The sequence below is a fragment of the Hippocampus zosterae genome, chromosome 3 (genome assembly GCF_025434085.1).
Source record: "Hippocampus zosterae strain Florida chromosome 3, ASM2543408v3, whole genome shotgun sequence".
Classification (NCBI taxonomy): domain Eukaryota; kingdom Metazoa; phylum Chordata; class Actinopteri; order Syngnathiformes; family Syngnathidae; genus Hippocampus; species Hippocampus zosterae.
Window position 1 is genome coordinate 11,447,156 of NC_067453.1, and position 15,461 is coordinate 11,462,616.

Here is a 15,461-nt window from a genome sequence, read left to right on the forward strand (position 1 = left end):
AATAAACGGCAAAAGTCATGTTATCCTTCGTCGTGCTCATTAGAGTCGGACTACACATCATTGTCAACTCTGGAGATACTACACTTTGTGTGTTCACTGACAGTTATTTACCATTAATGTCTGCTATGTCTTTGTTCCTTCCCTTTTCCCTCTGCAGCTGCAGTCACTGCTGTTTGTTAATGTAAGCCAGGTGCAGGTGGATGAATGTGTGCATGCTGACTGTAAAGCATCAGGTGGCTGCACCACGCAACTGACCATCAGCGAGTCGCCGACCCTGCTCGACTCTGGTGCGTTGTCCTTAGTCTCAGTCAAGGTGACGACCTCGGCCGTCTGTGGTTGTACCGCCAGAGAAATGAATCATCAAAGCTGCTCCTACTACTCCAGTAACCCCTGCGTTAACGGGGGAACCTGCATCGATGCCCAGAACGGATACAGGTCAGACCAAAACCAGTGGCGCGTCTCTTCTCTCGTAGCGTAACGAGATCTACTGAGAAACCCTGCTGAATGAGACTAGAATTACTATCATGACTTCTCATGACAAAAATCTCTTTCACCTACCTTGACCTGACTTTCCTACTACTGCTCGGCTGTTTCGTCAGTCGAACACTGAGTAGCAAGATTTTCATAAAAGGTCTAATTATACAGTATATATCCTATTTTTCGCTTGGGGTAAACATTTAGAAACCTTATATTTTCTTTTATTATTGCTTTAATGTTCCTTTGTCTCAAGTAAAAAATAAATATAGCCTTCGCATCTTGGTGATTAACATAAACCATAAAACTTCACAGGACGACTGTAATTATCGGGAATCCTTTAAAATGTGCGGTCTCTGTGGGACTCAAAGCACCCAGTATGCAGCACAGTCCAGGCTCACACTAATGCGCAGATTAAATAAATATAGGGCAGGGGTGTTAATCCTACTTGGGGACCCCCCTCTCTGCTCACAACTTCTGAAGATCTAATTTAATTCCATTTACATGAACATACGGGTTTGTCAGAGCCATATTCTTCAAAGTGAGGACACACAGATCCGATTTGTTCTCTTATCTTTTTTTTTCTTCTCAAAGTTGGCTGTGTTGTTGCTGCTCGGCTCCATTAAGCCTGAGGTACTATGTGAATGAATATCACCCTATATGTGCCGAATAGACTCTATGATTCATGCTGTAAAACCTAAAATACTTATATTTGCCACGGTTGTGTGTGGACATAACAAGCAGCTCCAGACTGCGTTTGACTATATAATGCCAGTCGGAGGTGGAAAAAATATCACTTCACTTGAGTTACTCATGCAGGTATTGCTCTCATGGGTCTGAGAAGCGAATGAGTGAGAGCTTCTGCTTGGTCTGAATATATGTATGCATAACGCTTCACTCTGCATAAGCCATCTATATAGGTGAGCATAGATCAGTATTCCTGACATGCACAACAGTATTCCTCAGCAGAATAAAAAGCAATGTCGCCCGAACAGTCTCAATGCACACAGCTTTCCTCAGGCGTTGCATGGAAATAGATGAGTGTGACATTATCAGCAAAGCCACCTTGTCTCACTTAGCGCCAGAGCAGGAGACAAGAACAGATCAACCAGTCAATCTCCTCCATCACAGTGACGAAATGAGGTATTTTCCATTGAGGTTTTATGATTTTGTCCATCTTAACCAATGGAGTCATTTAACAAGGAACGTTAACTTTGAGGAAGCAAAAACAAAGCGCTAGCTATTACAGTAGTGCCTAGAGATACAAATGTGACAACTTATCGAGTTTTTGGAGCTAAGAACCAACAATCTTTTTTGCATGTTCTCCCCGTGCCTGCGTGGGTTTTCTCTGGGTACTCTGGTTTCCTCCCACATTCCAAAAACATGCATGGCAGTGGGCAGTTGGGCACTACAAATTGTCCCTAGGTATGATTGTGAGCACGAATGGTTGTTTGTTTCTGTGTGCCCTCCGATTGGCTGGCAACCAGCTCAGGGTGTCCCCCACCCACTGCCCGAAGACAGCTGGGATAGGCTCCAGCACACCCCGTGATAAAGCAAATCAGAAAATGGATAGATAGATAGATAGATAGATAGATAGATAGATAGATAGATAGATAGATAGATAGATAGATAGATTTGCAATCATGTCAGCTGTATTAACAACTTAAACGCTTAAGCACTTATTCATGCATGAAAAATGTTTAATTATTCTAAATAAAATAGTTTTCTCTGATTGCCATGGACGGATATATGGGAACCCCCGCTTTACTTAACTGTCTCCAGTTGCTGTGAGTGCCCTAATAGGCGCATGTTGCACTCACAAGTATTTTCATGATTTAATGTCGGCCTGAAAGCCGTCCGAGACGAGTGATCAATTGATCGAGGATCATTCTCCTCAGTTGAATTTGTCTGTGTGTAAACAATGTCTCACTTGCCAAAGAAAAGCAAATTGGTGTGATTTCTACACAGATAGTTTCCTTTTGTGCTACCTTGATTATTTTTCTGTTTTGTCATTCTCCACGGTACTACAGGTGTCGATGCCCTCCTCAGCATGATGGGCCGGACTGCCAGCAGACAAGACGTAGTTTCCTTGGCAACGGTTATGCCTGGTTTCCTCCCATAAAGCCATGTTTTGATAGCCATCTATCTCTAGAGTTCATGACAGAAGAAGATGACGGGCTGCTGCTGTATGCCGGCCCGTTGGCCATGCTTCTGCCTGGAGATGTTGAAGACTTCCTGGCCATAGGTAACGGTGTGTCTGGGTAATTAGTGTGCCACAAGGCCTCTGGAACATTATTGCCTAAACTCTTGATGAGTTGACTCAAATTACTGGATGGTACAGTAGGTTCAGCAGATGTGAGGTGTTTATCCATCCATCCATTGTCTGAACTGCTTTATCCTCACGGGGGTTGGAAGTGTGCTGGAGCCTACTCCAGCTGACTTTGGGCAGTAGTCGAGGTGCACTCTGAAACAGTTGCCAGCCAATTGAAGATTGAAGAACAACTAGTCGCACTCCCAATTTAGAGTGTTTCAACTCCTCACTCAATCAATTCCTCAACTCCACCCCATATACATATCTATGAATGCCACTCATTTCGTCAATAACTGATGTTCTTCAATGAAATTGTCTAATTTTACAATGAATAGTCCCCCATTTGGAAATGTTTTCTCGATGTTTACTGGTCATTAGTCACACCAGCTGTCTCCTCAATAGGTTTCAATTTTGAAATACCCAAAACAGTGGATTAAAAATGTAGCTCCTGGGCCTCCAGGAATAGAAAGAATAATAGAATATACTGTGTACAGTACTGGCAGTTCCAAAAATTATGATCCTTCTTTTTTCTCGAAATAATTACTTTAGTGATTTATCACATTTTGTATTTAGATAGCAATTGTGGGAACGGTTCTCACTCAGTGACGGTGTGGGTGTGGGTGTGAATGGTTGTTTGTCTCCGTCTGTGCCCTGCGACTGACTGGCGGCCATCTCAGCGTGTCGTCGGCCCGAAGTCAGCTGGGATTGGCTCCAGCAACCCCCGCGACCTTGTTCAAGATAAACGCTGTTGAAAATGGATGGATTTGGATGAATCAAGTCTCAAGAGGATTTTCTGAATGTTTCACGAATACTACTGAGGTTCCATTTGTTTTTCCATTGGTGTTTTATGGCTCTCCATGTCATTTTCCAAATTGAATGCCTGTTTTTACATATCGTGTTTTCCTCATCTCATGAGAATTTTGCCTGCATGCGTAAACAATATATTTACCATTTATTCCATAATGCTACTTTTCTTCTTCACCTTGCCTCCGTGTGGAAAAATGTAGTTGCTTTTATAATTGTTTTTATTCATGCATAATAATGTTGATTTACTGTACTGTCTCCCTAACAGAGCTGATTGGTGGATCTCCCAATCTGAAAATAAACCACGGTTCTGGTACACTTGTTCTCCAATTATTAAACAGTGCTGGCCTGGCTGACAGACGCTGGCATCGCCTTGATGTGAGGAGTAACAGTAAAGTAAGACAATTATATTTCTGCTCTCCACATATGAATATGAATGGCTGGTAAAGTTCATGCTTTTGATCGGATTTTGCTTCAGTTCCGTCCCATCGAAAGTAACCTCAGAGTACAACCAAAATATAATAATCCACATAATTTTTTGGTAATTTGAAAATGATTTGTGAAGATGTTCAAGGCTCAGTGAACTAAGAGGACATTCAAATGCAAATACTGAAATATTAATTGCTCTGTGTTAACACACATTCTGGCTCAAAAATTGTAACACAAGCAACGATGCATAGAGTTCTCCCCTGCTGTATTAACGTATCAGGGCTGTGCTACCTTGCAGATTTTTTTCTTCTGTACCGTTAATGTATCTACTCATCTCTCGCTAAAATACCCGTTATATTGGTAATGTACGCACACGTAGGAAAGGAGAGCCACCGTCACACGAAATACCCGATGAACAGTAAAACACAAGCATTCTCAGCACGCTCACGCAGGAAGCGGTTCTTAGGTACACGTCCATAAAGTCACACTTTTCAACTTCTGTCCAGATTGCAAAAGTTACGTGCGAGTCCACGAGGCCCCGACTCTTAAAGGCATATATACAATACACAGGTCCATTGTATTTGCATTTTATGCTTGCAATTTTTTTTTCCAAAAACATGTACACTATGTTGTTGTAACGTGTATAAATTACTGTAGTTTCAAGTGTGGGGGAGGGGTAAAACATACAGCAAATTGAGTGTGCCTGTAACATGGGTGTCCCCGATTTTAAGGAAGTGCACTTTACTCTGGATCGCTGTTCCACTGCAATTGTCATGGAGACAGAAGGAGTGGACTCTTGGGCAATGACAGAGGACCGCTCCTCCTGTGAAATTCGAGGCATAACACCCAACCGGGACAAGTAAGTTTCATCAGAAACAGCATATAAGACAAACTAATGATTCTCAAGACAAGTATAATTTAATTCTGTGTTAGAAGACCAGTAAAGATACATCCTTGGACATCTTCCAGGCATCTTCATGAGTCTTTTTGTTTGTTTGTTTGTTTGTTTGTTCATGGCCACAGTGGAAGAAATGGTCTGAACGGCACAAACATACACTTTATTCTAGCAATAAATACATGACAGATACGTCTATTCACCACTTATACGTGTTGTACTCCAAATTGTGTTTCATGATGACTCTAGTTTAGCATCCTGTCTGGGCCATAGGATTAAAAGAGACATCCATCAAGTCCTCAAAAATGAAAACGCAGTTCTGCCAACTCGTAACAAATGATCTTCATGAAATATACATTTAGACACGCGAGACACATGCCCGCGGCGATAAATCATCCTGAACAATCATCCATCTATCCATTTTCTCGTCTGCTTATCTTCACGAGGGTTGAGTTCCCCTTAAGATTAAAATAATTTCAAACATCTAACCTTGGCTGTCCCTCTGGTGTTCTCATTTCTAATCCTACCCAACTTGGTCATGCCTAAAGAAAACATCATCTTCTTTTCTGCACCTCCAGCTCTGCTTCCTGTCTTCAGTGTCTCGAATCCACACATCACGTCTGATCCCACCACTGTCTTATGACACCTTCCCTTTCATCCAAGCACAAACTCTTCCTTCACCCATTCCCACTTGCTTGTATCAATTTCTTCACCCATTTACCACACTCAATGGTTCTGGACTGTTGACCCGAAGTCCTCTCTATTCGTAGACAGCCCGGGTGCACAGTAAAAACTGCCGCATCTTGGTTTCCGTGTTGGTGCAAGCCTCATTTAGCGTGTTGGGGAATTTGGCAGATGGCTCTGACCCATGCTGGGCGTTCCAGTGTACCGAAGGCGATTCTAATTTCACACACTCCCAGCGTACCTTACAATTTGTTGGCTGGCAGTAGACTAAACTCTACACCCGCTGGAACCATGTCTAACTATTGGCGCAGGGAGAATACTGCAATTTTGGTGATTTTGATTGAGGTGCAGGCAGACAGAGTCTCAGCTCCGGGAACATATGTGGTGGATGTCATCCGATTTTATTTATAAATACGACAACAGCGTCCATTGAACCCCCTATCACATTGAGCTTCCAGCACATTGTTCTCTGCTCTACCTTTGTCTTCTGAATATTCCTCACCACCAACTGCGTTATCTCACCATCCTATGCTCTCTAGCCTCACTCTCCTCTACCGCTATCTTCCAGTCAGTATCTACTTCGGATTACATCATCACCACAAGATATAATCTACCTGCATGCTTTTACTTACGCTTTTGTAGGTCACCCTATATTCCAGCCTCTTCTGGAAGAAGGTGTTTGCGACAGCCTTATCGAGCCTTTTGTCAAAGTCCACTAACGTTTGTCCTTCCAAGATGCTTTCCTGGCTAACAAATTCACCCATCATTTTTTCATTACCCGTTTTTTTCATTCACATGTCCATCACACTGGGATGCTCATAACTGCTTCATCTAGTTCCTTACAGAGTTCCTCTCTTTTGTTGTTCACACCATACCTGTGGGACATCACTAATAACATGAAACATGACAGCCTCAAGTTCAGGTTTCACCCTCATACATTGATCTGACCCACTTTTCACATCCATGACAATCTTAACTACTGTAATGTCTTCCTATAATATAAACCCCACTTCAATTCGAACCCGAATTAAGATTTCTCCTTATCATTTCCCCATGTCAACCAACTCCTCTTTTCCTGTCATAGTCGCATCATTCAAAATCCCCACTCTCTGGGCTAGGCTCATGCTTTCTTTTTGACTTTCTAGAAGTCTGTGAACCCACTTTCCACCTCTCCGTTTGACTTTGATCCAAAGTAGCTTATTTTCCCACCAGTGCCCTGTAGGTTAATGGCACCGATGGCAGTCAGTGTTAACCTGGACCGTGATTGGTTCAGTCTGAATTGTTTGGATGAATGCTCAAAATTGTTTGGCAAAGTTTTAAGCCGGATACCCCTCCCGACATAACCCTTCTGCATTTACCCCGAGGTTGGGCCTAGCCTACACTTTATACTAACTTGCGTTAAAAAAAACAACAAAAGTGTTTAAAACGTCACTGCAAACCAATTCGTCACCCAGTTTTCATTTCTCCAAACAGTATAGCAACACATTTTCTCTGGAGGGAAAATTACTGTTGAGAAACAAATTGAAAACGTGTAATTTCTGTTTTCTGGAATCTGTCTGACTACATTCAAAATAGAGCAATAAAGCCATCATATTTTTCATCGTAATAACTTCACTTATGTACCGGTAGTTCTTTTCAAGGGATCAAGGACATTTACCTGTGCATGCTTATTCTGCAGATCCCTGCTTTATTCTCATTGCTGTTATTTGTTCTTTAGAGTGCACATTAAACATAAGGAAAATTGTATGGAAGTTCTGTCTTATTATAATGAATGCATGCAACAAAGGAACCTGCAGTCTGTCTTCGTTTTCCTTCTCCTGTTCAATAAAATGCCCTGGTTTGTGGTCGTGTTGTCAGCTATTTTTCAAAACGAAACAGAACAGGAGCAAAATGTGACCTTTGTTGTCGAGAAGCAGTAAAAGTGATGACGAGCTCAGCCGGTAAAGAATGAAACCATACATTTGAGTGTTGACAGCTCTTGTGGTTTTGCTCTTTGCTCTGTGCCTTTTCAAATTACATTCTGTTCACTCGTTTCATTGATACTTTTATTTTATTTATTTTTTTGTCCCAGGTATCTGAATGCAAGTCACGTGTTGCAACTCGGAGGCGTCAACATGAACATATTGTATGAATATCCACAGCTACAACACAAACACTACGTTGGATGTATTAGAAACCTACGTGTGGACAGTAAGGTAATGTTGCAGTAGCTTTGCTTTGTTCTAATTCCCAAGGATGCTCTGGATAAAATGATGGCTGTACAGTACCCATACCCTGCTTTTTTTTGCTGACTTTTGTCATTGTTTGAGGAGAGAATGTTAAAATTATTTCAAGGTTGTGCTGCAGAAGAAGAATATTGACAACTTGTGCTTCTGGAAAAATATAACACTTACAGCTTTGTCTTTGTAGCTGTGCATCTAAAGTAGAAAACAACATCTTGAGTTATTTTCATGTAGTGTATTATTATTTATATCAAAAGTCAGCTGGGATAAGCGATGCATTGGATGGATCTTTTATTACAGCACTTTTTAATGCCTGCATCTCTTCTAAAATTGCAATGAAAAACCTTAATCGAGCTTTAAAAACATGATTAGATTAGAATCATCAAAGGCATTTGAATGTTTTTAAAAGGTCAAAAATAAAAACTATGTTACGCCAAGTGCACATTGAAACATCAAACTCACACTTGGAAAATCATCACCAGTCACCACGAAGGCCATTCAGCCTACCAAAGCAGAGGCACAGTAGTTACGTGCCACAAAAGAGCATTCTTTAGCCAGTGGAAAAGCAAGATCTGTCTTTCTCAGTGCATTTAATAAAGCATGTCTGTCAGCAAAGATGCAAACTTAGCTTACCTCCGTAATTGCTTTGAAATCAATCGTTACTCAACTGAATTCAGCAGTGCAGACTGGCTGTCGAATCGATCAAGAATGGGACCGGAAATCATATGAGATGACTCAGCTCAGTGGAAGGGATATTCGGACGCTAAATTTTTAGCACTATTGGCTGGACCTCAGCGCCCTACCTCTGCAATAATTTTTATATTGTCCAACTACGCATTTCAAAACTCATCATATGAAATGCCAGAGATGATCGATTTGACTCATTGGTTACTGACGTTCTGACTCGACATCGGAATCTGCTCCACACACAGCTTGGCTTCTGGTACCAGTCCTTTCAAGAGTGCTGGGAATCTCTTGTACTCTGGTTTTGCCCACGCTGAGAGGCGGCATGCATGCTTTTGCCCCCACTTTATCCCCTGTAAATTTGGATTCACCCCAGTGGACAAGAGAGTAACTTCCCTCCACCTCCTGGTTGTGGGTAGAACTTGTCCTGACTGTTGTTTGTGTTTTTGTGTCTATCCAGCAGTTGTTGATTATTTTTCATCGCTCAATGTACCATTTGAAGCACAGCATGGTTGCTATGTAATTAAGCCTCAGAGCTCATTACTCTACACAGGTCTTAGCACAGTGACTTGACTTGACTTGACTTGAGACTGTCCTTAATTTCTAAAGCACGTTTCTCACAGCAATGACGGTTTGCGAGTGTTTGCGCACTGGGCAAATGTTTTTTTGTCAAGGTTCGTTCGAGGTTGAGAGACGTTTGCCAGATATTCGCTAACAGTCTTCTAGTCGCCTTCAAATTTTGAACATGAACATTTTGAATATGAAAATGTCTTTGCAGACAGTAAAACTGTCGTCTAATATTCGGCAAACGTTTTTGCAACGTGCAACCTTTTGCGATTTTGAACAAACCGTGATGAAACGGGACATGCACAAATGCTCACGAGCCTTTGCTGCTTAATGAGATACCACCTTAAATGAAATTGCATTGATCTTAGTGACGTCATTTCGGCGTATGGAGAAGGTACAGTACATAAATTGGTGAGCACAAAAGTTGTACATAAGGTTGTGCTCCACTTAGTACAATTATATTTCCTGCGTACACAGAGATGCTGGATTACTGTAGGAACATCTTCAAAAAATAGTGCTTTACTATTTGCTGTACTATTTGCTCTTGTCTACATCAAAGTACCCAGTTACTCATATATTTAGAACTGCATCAGTGTTTGATCATTTATTATTATACATTAATTTTTTTCCTGCTGCCCCCTTCTGCTCAGCTTTATGACCTGGGTTCTCCAGCTGAATCGGTAAACAGCGTGCCAGGCTGCTCTTTCGCGGCTGACCACTGCACCAACAGAGAGGAACAACATCAACCTGTCTTCTGTGGCAAGACGGGTCGCTGCAATGTTGAGTGGGGTCCTGTCAGCTGCCAGTGTGAATCGGGCTTTACTGGGCCACAGTGTGACCAGCGTAAGTATTTTGAATCGCTGTTAGGATTTGCAGAAGCTTTTTTGGGAAGTTTGGTGTTAGGATGTTTAACCTCAGAGCATACTATCTTAGATATACCACTCTCCTCCCCAAGTTTCAAGATTGCCCTCACCCTTGTCCTGCACAAAATCGGCTGCATAGTGCATAGTGATATGCTCACGTACTTCCCAGTTGACGGCTAAAATAATTGAACATTTTTTGTGCGTTCCTGATGGACAAGCGGCTCCAGAGTTCTCCTTTGATGGACGCAGCCAGGTTCAGTTCCAGCTGTTATGGTCCCTGCCTGCAAGACAGATAAGAGTCGAGGCTGGGATTCGAACACGTGCCGCCTTCGGCGTTATCTTCAGTTTGCTCTCTCAGGAACAGAGTGAATACCTGCGTTTAGAGGTGAGTCACAACTGGTACTGGGTTCTCCTCTATGACAGCTCTGATTGTTTTATCTGTGTCCCATTAAAATGATCAGTGGGGCCCTAACAGTGATTGCTTGTCAGGTTGAAAGTGGGTAATACTGGGGTTGCTGATATATTGTTGGCTACTGAGAGGACTGCTGATTCACATATGCATTTCTCTGTAAATTCTGATAGTAGGTCTGCAGATGGTGGCTTCTAGATTTAAAAAAAAAGACGCCTCTCATTGGCTTCCAAGAGAAAGCATGTGCACTGTAACTGGAAGACAGAGTGCACTTGATTGAAAGTCACATCTCTAGCAGTGCAATTGAAGGTTTTTACACTGCTCACTTCAAGTTCACGTCGCCTGACACTCTGCCAAAACTCCCTTGGAGTGCGTTGTCTGCCTAAAATGGCTCCAAGGAGTGGACTACGAACACCAGTCACGAGTGGCAAAGGGGAAATAATGGTTTTACAAAATTGCTTCGGAAACCTAGGAATGCACCACAAAAATGCAGTCAGTTTACACTTTGCTCTCAGTGATGATGCAATGCTGACAGACAGAATATGAACATTAACGTTTTTTTTGGGGGGTGGGGGGGGGGGGTTCGGAGGGGTTATTATTCATGGCTTTCATTTCATTTCATGGCAGGTCGAGTGCAAACAGCAATGGCTGTTAGATGGTGTTTGGACTGTCACTTTTTATAAAATCTCAGGTCAGCTGTATGCACGGAGCCTGTTTTACTGAGGTTGAATTGTAAAACTACCCCACCTTGGAAAACATCTTGTCTGGGTGCTGTTTAATGTTCTGGTCTCATGCCGTGTTCTTCTTTGGGACTGTATGCGACATAAGGAAAATATCGTTGTCCTCTTTCCCTTGTAGCTCTCCCTTAGTGACGTAGAAAGAAGAGGTGTGCTTCTGTAAAAGATTTGATATGTGTCTACAGCAGCACGAGGGAGCCCTTTCATCTTCGCTTGTCTTTAAGAAATAGATCCAAGATATAATAATTGTTTTCTGCCAAAGATTGACAGAGGTCAGCAGCACATGAGTGCATGTGTCTGTTGTGCCTGACTAAGGATTATAGTGGTTACTTTTTTTTAATTTAAATGATACATAATATATACGATATACAGTGTAATATATATATACGGGCGGCCCGGTAGTCCAGTGGTTAGCACGTCGGCTTCACAGTGCAGAGGTACCGGGTTCGATTCCAGCTCCGGCCTCCCTGTGTGGAGTTTGCATGTTCTCCCCGGGCCTGCGTGAGTTTTCTCCGGGTGCTCCGGTTTCCTCCCACATTCCAAAAACATGCGTGGCAGGCTGATTGAGCACTCTATATTGTCCCTAGGTGTGAGTGTGAGTGTGAATGGTTGTTCGTTTCTTTGTGCCCTGCGATTGGCTGGCAACCGATTCAGGGTGTCCCCCGCCTACTGCCCGAAGACAGCTGGGATAGGCTCCAGCACCCCCCGCGACCCTAGTGAGGATCAAGCGGCTCGGAAGATGAATGAATGAATGAATGAATATATATACACATATTTTTTTTTTTATTTTTGTGGGTAGAACTTATGAAAGCCATTCAAACTCTTGAGGTCGACAATTTCAATTCAGTTCATCTGTGTTGTTCGGTCTTTTCAATCTCACAATTTAAAATCCCTTGTGGTGGTGTTGAGTCAAACAGATGAGAATCGGATGTGTTCCTGTGCCAAAAATGAAGAGATGAAGAAGTTCCTTTATGCATGAGCTGAGTTCATTCATTCACATACGATTATCGTCATGGAGAAAATACACATTATATTCACTCCTCTTTCTCTCATGGATATGAATTATGACACATCTTAGTGTAACCCGTGGTGTCCGACCGCATTGTGTTGAAGAATATTGATTACGCACAGCGGGATTTCTGGTATTGGTTGCGTTTAATTGTCTCGCTTCACAAAGCCTGATGAAAACAGCAGAAAACAATGTCCTCCTTGGCAATTATGTTGCCATAGCATACCCATCAAGAGAAAAAGAGCCAAACATACTGTATGACAACAGCAGGATACATTGTGCTCCTCGTCAATTATATAGATAAAGTGTACCCCTACACAAATTATATGGTAGAGCAATGTATTAAAATATTTCCATCCATTTTCTAGTTCGCTGATCAGCACAAGGGTCGTAGGCGTGATCACTTTTTCACTATGCAGTTTTCTTGTGTAATATACTGTATATATACAGTAGACGGATGGATGGATGGATGGATGGATGGATGGATGGATGGATGGATGGATGGATGGATGGATGGATGGATGGATGGATGGATGGATGGATGGATGGATGGATAGATAGATAGATAGATAGATAGATAGATAGATAGATAGATAGATAGATAGATAGATAGATAGATAGATAGATAGATAGATAGATAGATAGATAGATAGATAGATAGATAGATAGATGTGTTAATAATGTGTCGAAATCAATGTGTACTCTGTGAATTGACAGTTCTTTGTCCTTGCTGATTTATTATTTGTTCGTGTATTCATTTTAATATATATTTAATAATTTGAAACAATTTGTTTTCACATTCATGTATTTATTATGGATTTTTGAGTAACTTTTAAGTATGTTTGTGTGTTTGTATGTGCTCATATGTCTCTTGTGGGTTATTTGAGATGTCTTGCTGAGTGAGCAATAGTTAACGCAGGCTGGGCTGAATGTGAATTATCTTGCCCCTCTGTTTCCAATTAAGATTTCGACATGTAGGAGCTGCAGTTATTGGAGCCCCTCATTGGTTCAGTCCATTGGGTTCATTCAGCCTTAACTGATGAAGATAATTGTTGGCTTTTGTATATCTTCCCTTTGGGACGACTCCTGCATCTGCCATGCACCAACAAACTGAAAGTTTGAATACCATTGTGCTGGAAAGTTCAGTTTTTTTTTTTTTTTAATTCCTTGACCTAACCTTTGCTTCTCTCTGTTCTGCTGCCCTATATCATATAATGGTGTCATGATAAAGTTCTGTGTTTGCCTGTCCACATCAGCGGAGAATTTGTGTAACCTATTTTTATAGTTTGACTCACACAAACATATGGATCAGTCCAAAGCATCACAAATCCATCGCAGTATTACTGTTTTAATCTGGAGCCTATCCGCACACAAAATCTGATGTTTACCATGCAATTGAATATCTCAGGTTGTTCAGGGATTGCTGGCCGTTTTCTACAATCTTGGAGATGGAGACTATAACGTGACGCTACCGTTCCATCACCTGGATGACGGCGACTGGCACAAGTTGGAGTTGGATCGCTATGGCCGAGAGTTCACCCTGCGCCTGGATGGGGGCGGTGGGCGTCGAGAGATAATTGCTTCTCCTGGGCGGAGTCAGGAGATCATTATTGACCCCTCTGTTGTGATCCTTGGAAACTCTTTCCCATCGGGACACAACAGAAGCTTCCTTGGTAGGTGCATGCTAATAGGCTAATAGGAAGAGTTCAAAGTTCAAAAAGGTATTTCAATGAATTATTGGCTAAATAGCATTACTGAGGCTAATCAATCCTTCAGTTAGCAGGTTAATTTGTAGAGACTAACCATAACAGAGTACCTGGAGGAGTTGACCATCAATTACATTGAGGGACTTGTTCATTTTGAAATGCTGTTACCACTCTTGATGCATCCTCAAGATATGGCTGAGAAGCATCTTTTTGTTTTAGGCTGACAACCAAAAGTGACTCTCTATTTAGATGATGCGATAGAACTCATTTGCCCAAAGATTGAAAAGAAAAAAAATGCAGTACAGATAATGTCGTCCAAAAACAGTTTAACCTCAGGGCTGTTAGTGTGTTTGTGTACACAAGGGTACTCCTTGGTCTGCAGATGTGTCATTGACTCAATTTTAGTCTGGGAATATTTGTTGTGTATTAAAGTTTACCCCCTGCAAAGGATTAAGCTTGTGTGTATAAGGGATTTTGCTGAGATACGTTGTCTTATTGGATATTTGTGGCACTTGTTTCTCCTCCTTTCCAGGCTGCATGCGAGACCTGAGATTAAGTGGTCGATCCATTTCCCTCGACAGGAAGCAGCCTTCAGAGTGGCTTCAGGTGGTCTCTTCTCAGGGCGTATCCCTTGGCTGCTCTTCAGAAGCCTGCAGGAAACAACCCTGCACCCCTCCCCTCGTCTGTGTAGACCTCTGGCGGCAACATGAGTGCAGGTACGGTGAATTTGAAGAATAATACGCAGCCCTTGAAGTTACCGGCATGTTGTGCTTTATTCTAGTATGGCTCACACGCGACCGTGTTTGTAACCGGCAATACACACACGATGGATGTACAGAGCACAGCCCATACCATTTCTAAACACATACCATTTCTAAACAACAGCACTCTGCCATGGCAGTCAACTGTTGTATACTCATTCATTCATTCATTCATCTTCCGAGCCGCTTGATCCTCACTAGGGTCACGGGGGATGCCGGAGCCTATCCCAGCTGTCTTCGGGCAGCAGGCGGGGGACACCCTGAATTGGTTGCAAGCCAATCGCAGGGCACACAGAGACGAACAACCATCCACCCTCACACTCACACCTAGGGACAATTTAGAGTGTTCAATCAGCCTGCCATGCATGTTTTTGGAATGTGGGAGGAAACCGGAGCACCCGGAGAAAACCCACGCAGGCCCGGGGAGAACATGCAAACTCCACGCAGGGAGGCCGGAGCTGGAATTGAACCCGGTACCTCTGCACTGTGAAGCCGACGTGCTAACCACTGGACTACCGGGCCACCCACTGTTGTATACTTCTTTGTATTATTTATCTGACTGTCTGAGAGCAGAATTGGTGAACGACCGATTTGAATGCAACATAGGTGGTGCACCGATCATGAACAACAATGCAGGACCAGACGTCCGCTTGCTTTTGCATCAGTCCTGCTGTTGACAAAATGAAAATTGCTACTAATTGTTGGACCAGGTATCCAACCTCAACCACAACTCAAAAGGTGCCGTGTAATTTCCACGCTTCTTTCACTCTCGCTATCTCTTGTGCACATAAATTATAATAAATTATTTCAAATAGGCCAAATCTTTTATCGTCAGTCCGGCACTCCATCATCGCCATTTGAACTGTGCTTCTGTCATGGCTCCCTTTGGTAATTTTTTTATCTGTC

The 15,461-nt window shown here is 42.4% G+C and overlaps 1 protein-coding gene across 1 annotated transcript in view; it reads left to right on the top strand.

Moving 5' to 3' along the window:
- LOC127597360 (neural-cadherin-like) overlaps window positions 1-15,461 on the top strand; it is a 76,066-nt gene that overhangs the window by 43,946 nt on the left and 16,659 nt on the right. The window contains exons 21-29 of the mRNA XM_052060349.1: window positions 158-435; window positions 2,505-2,719; window positions 3,858-3,985; window positions 4,750-4,877; window positions 7,669-7,792; window positions 9,721-9,913; window positions 10,152-10,318; window positions 13,497-13,761; window positions 14,327-14,510. Coding sequence (XP_051916309.1) covers window positions 158-435; window positions 2,505-2,719; window positions 3,858-3,985; window positions 4,750-4,877; window positions 7,669-7,792; window positions 9,721-9,913; window positions 10,152-10,318; window positions 13,497-13,761; window positions 14,327-14,510 — 1,682 coding nt within the window. The remainder of the gene's footprint in view (window positions 1-157; window positions 436-2,504; window positions 2,720-3,857; window positions 3,986-4,749; window positions 4,878-7,668; window positions 7,793-9,720; window positions 9,914-10,151; window positions 10,319-13,496; window positions 13,762-14,326; window positions 14,511-15,461) is intronic.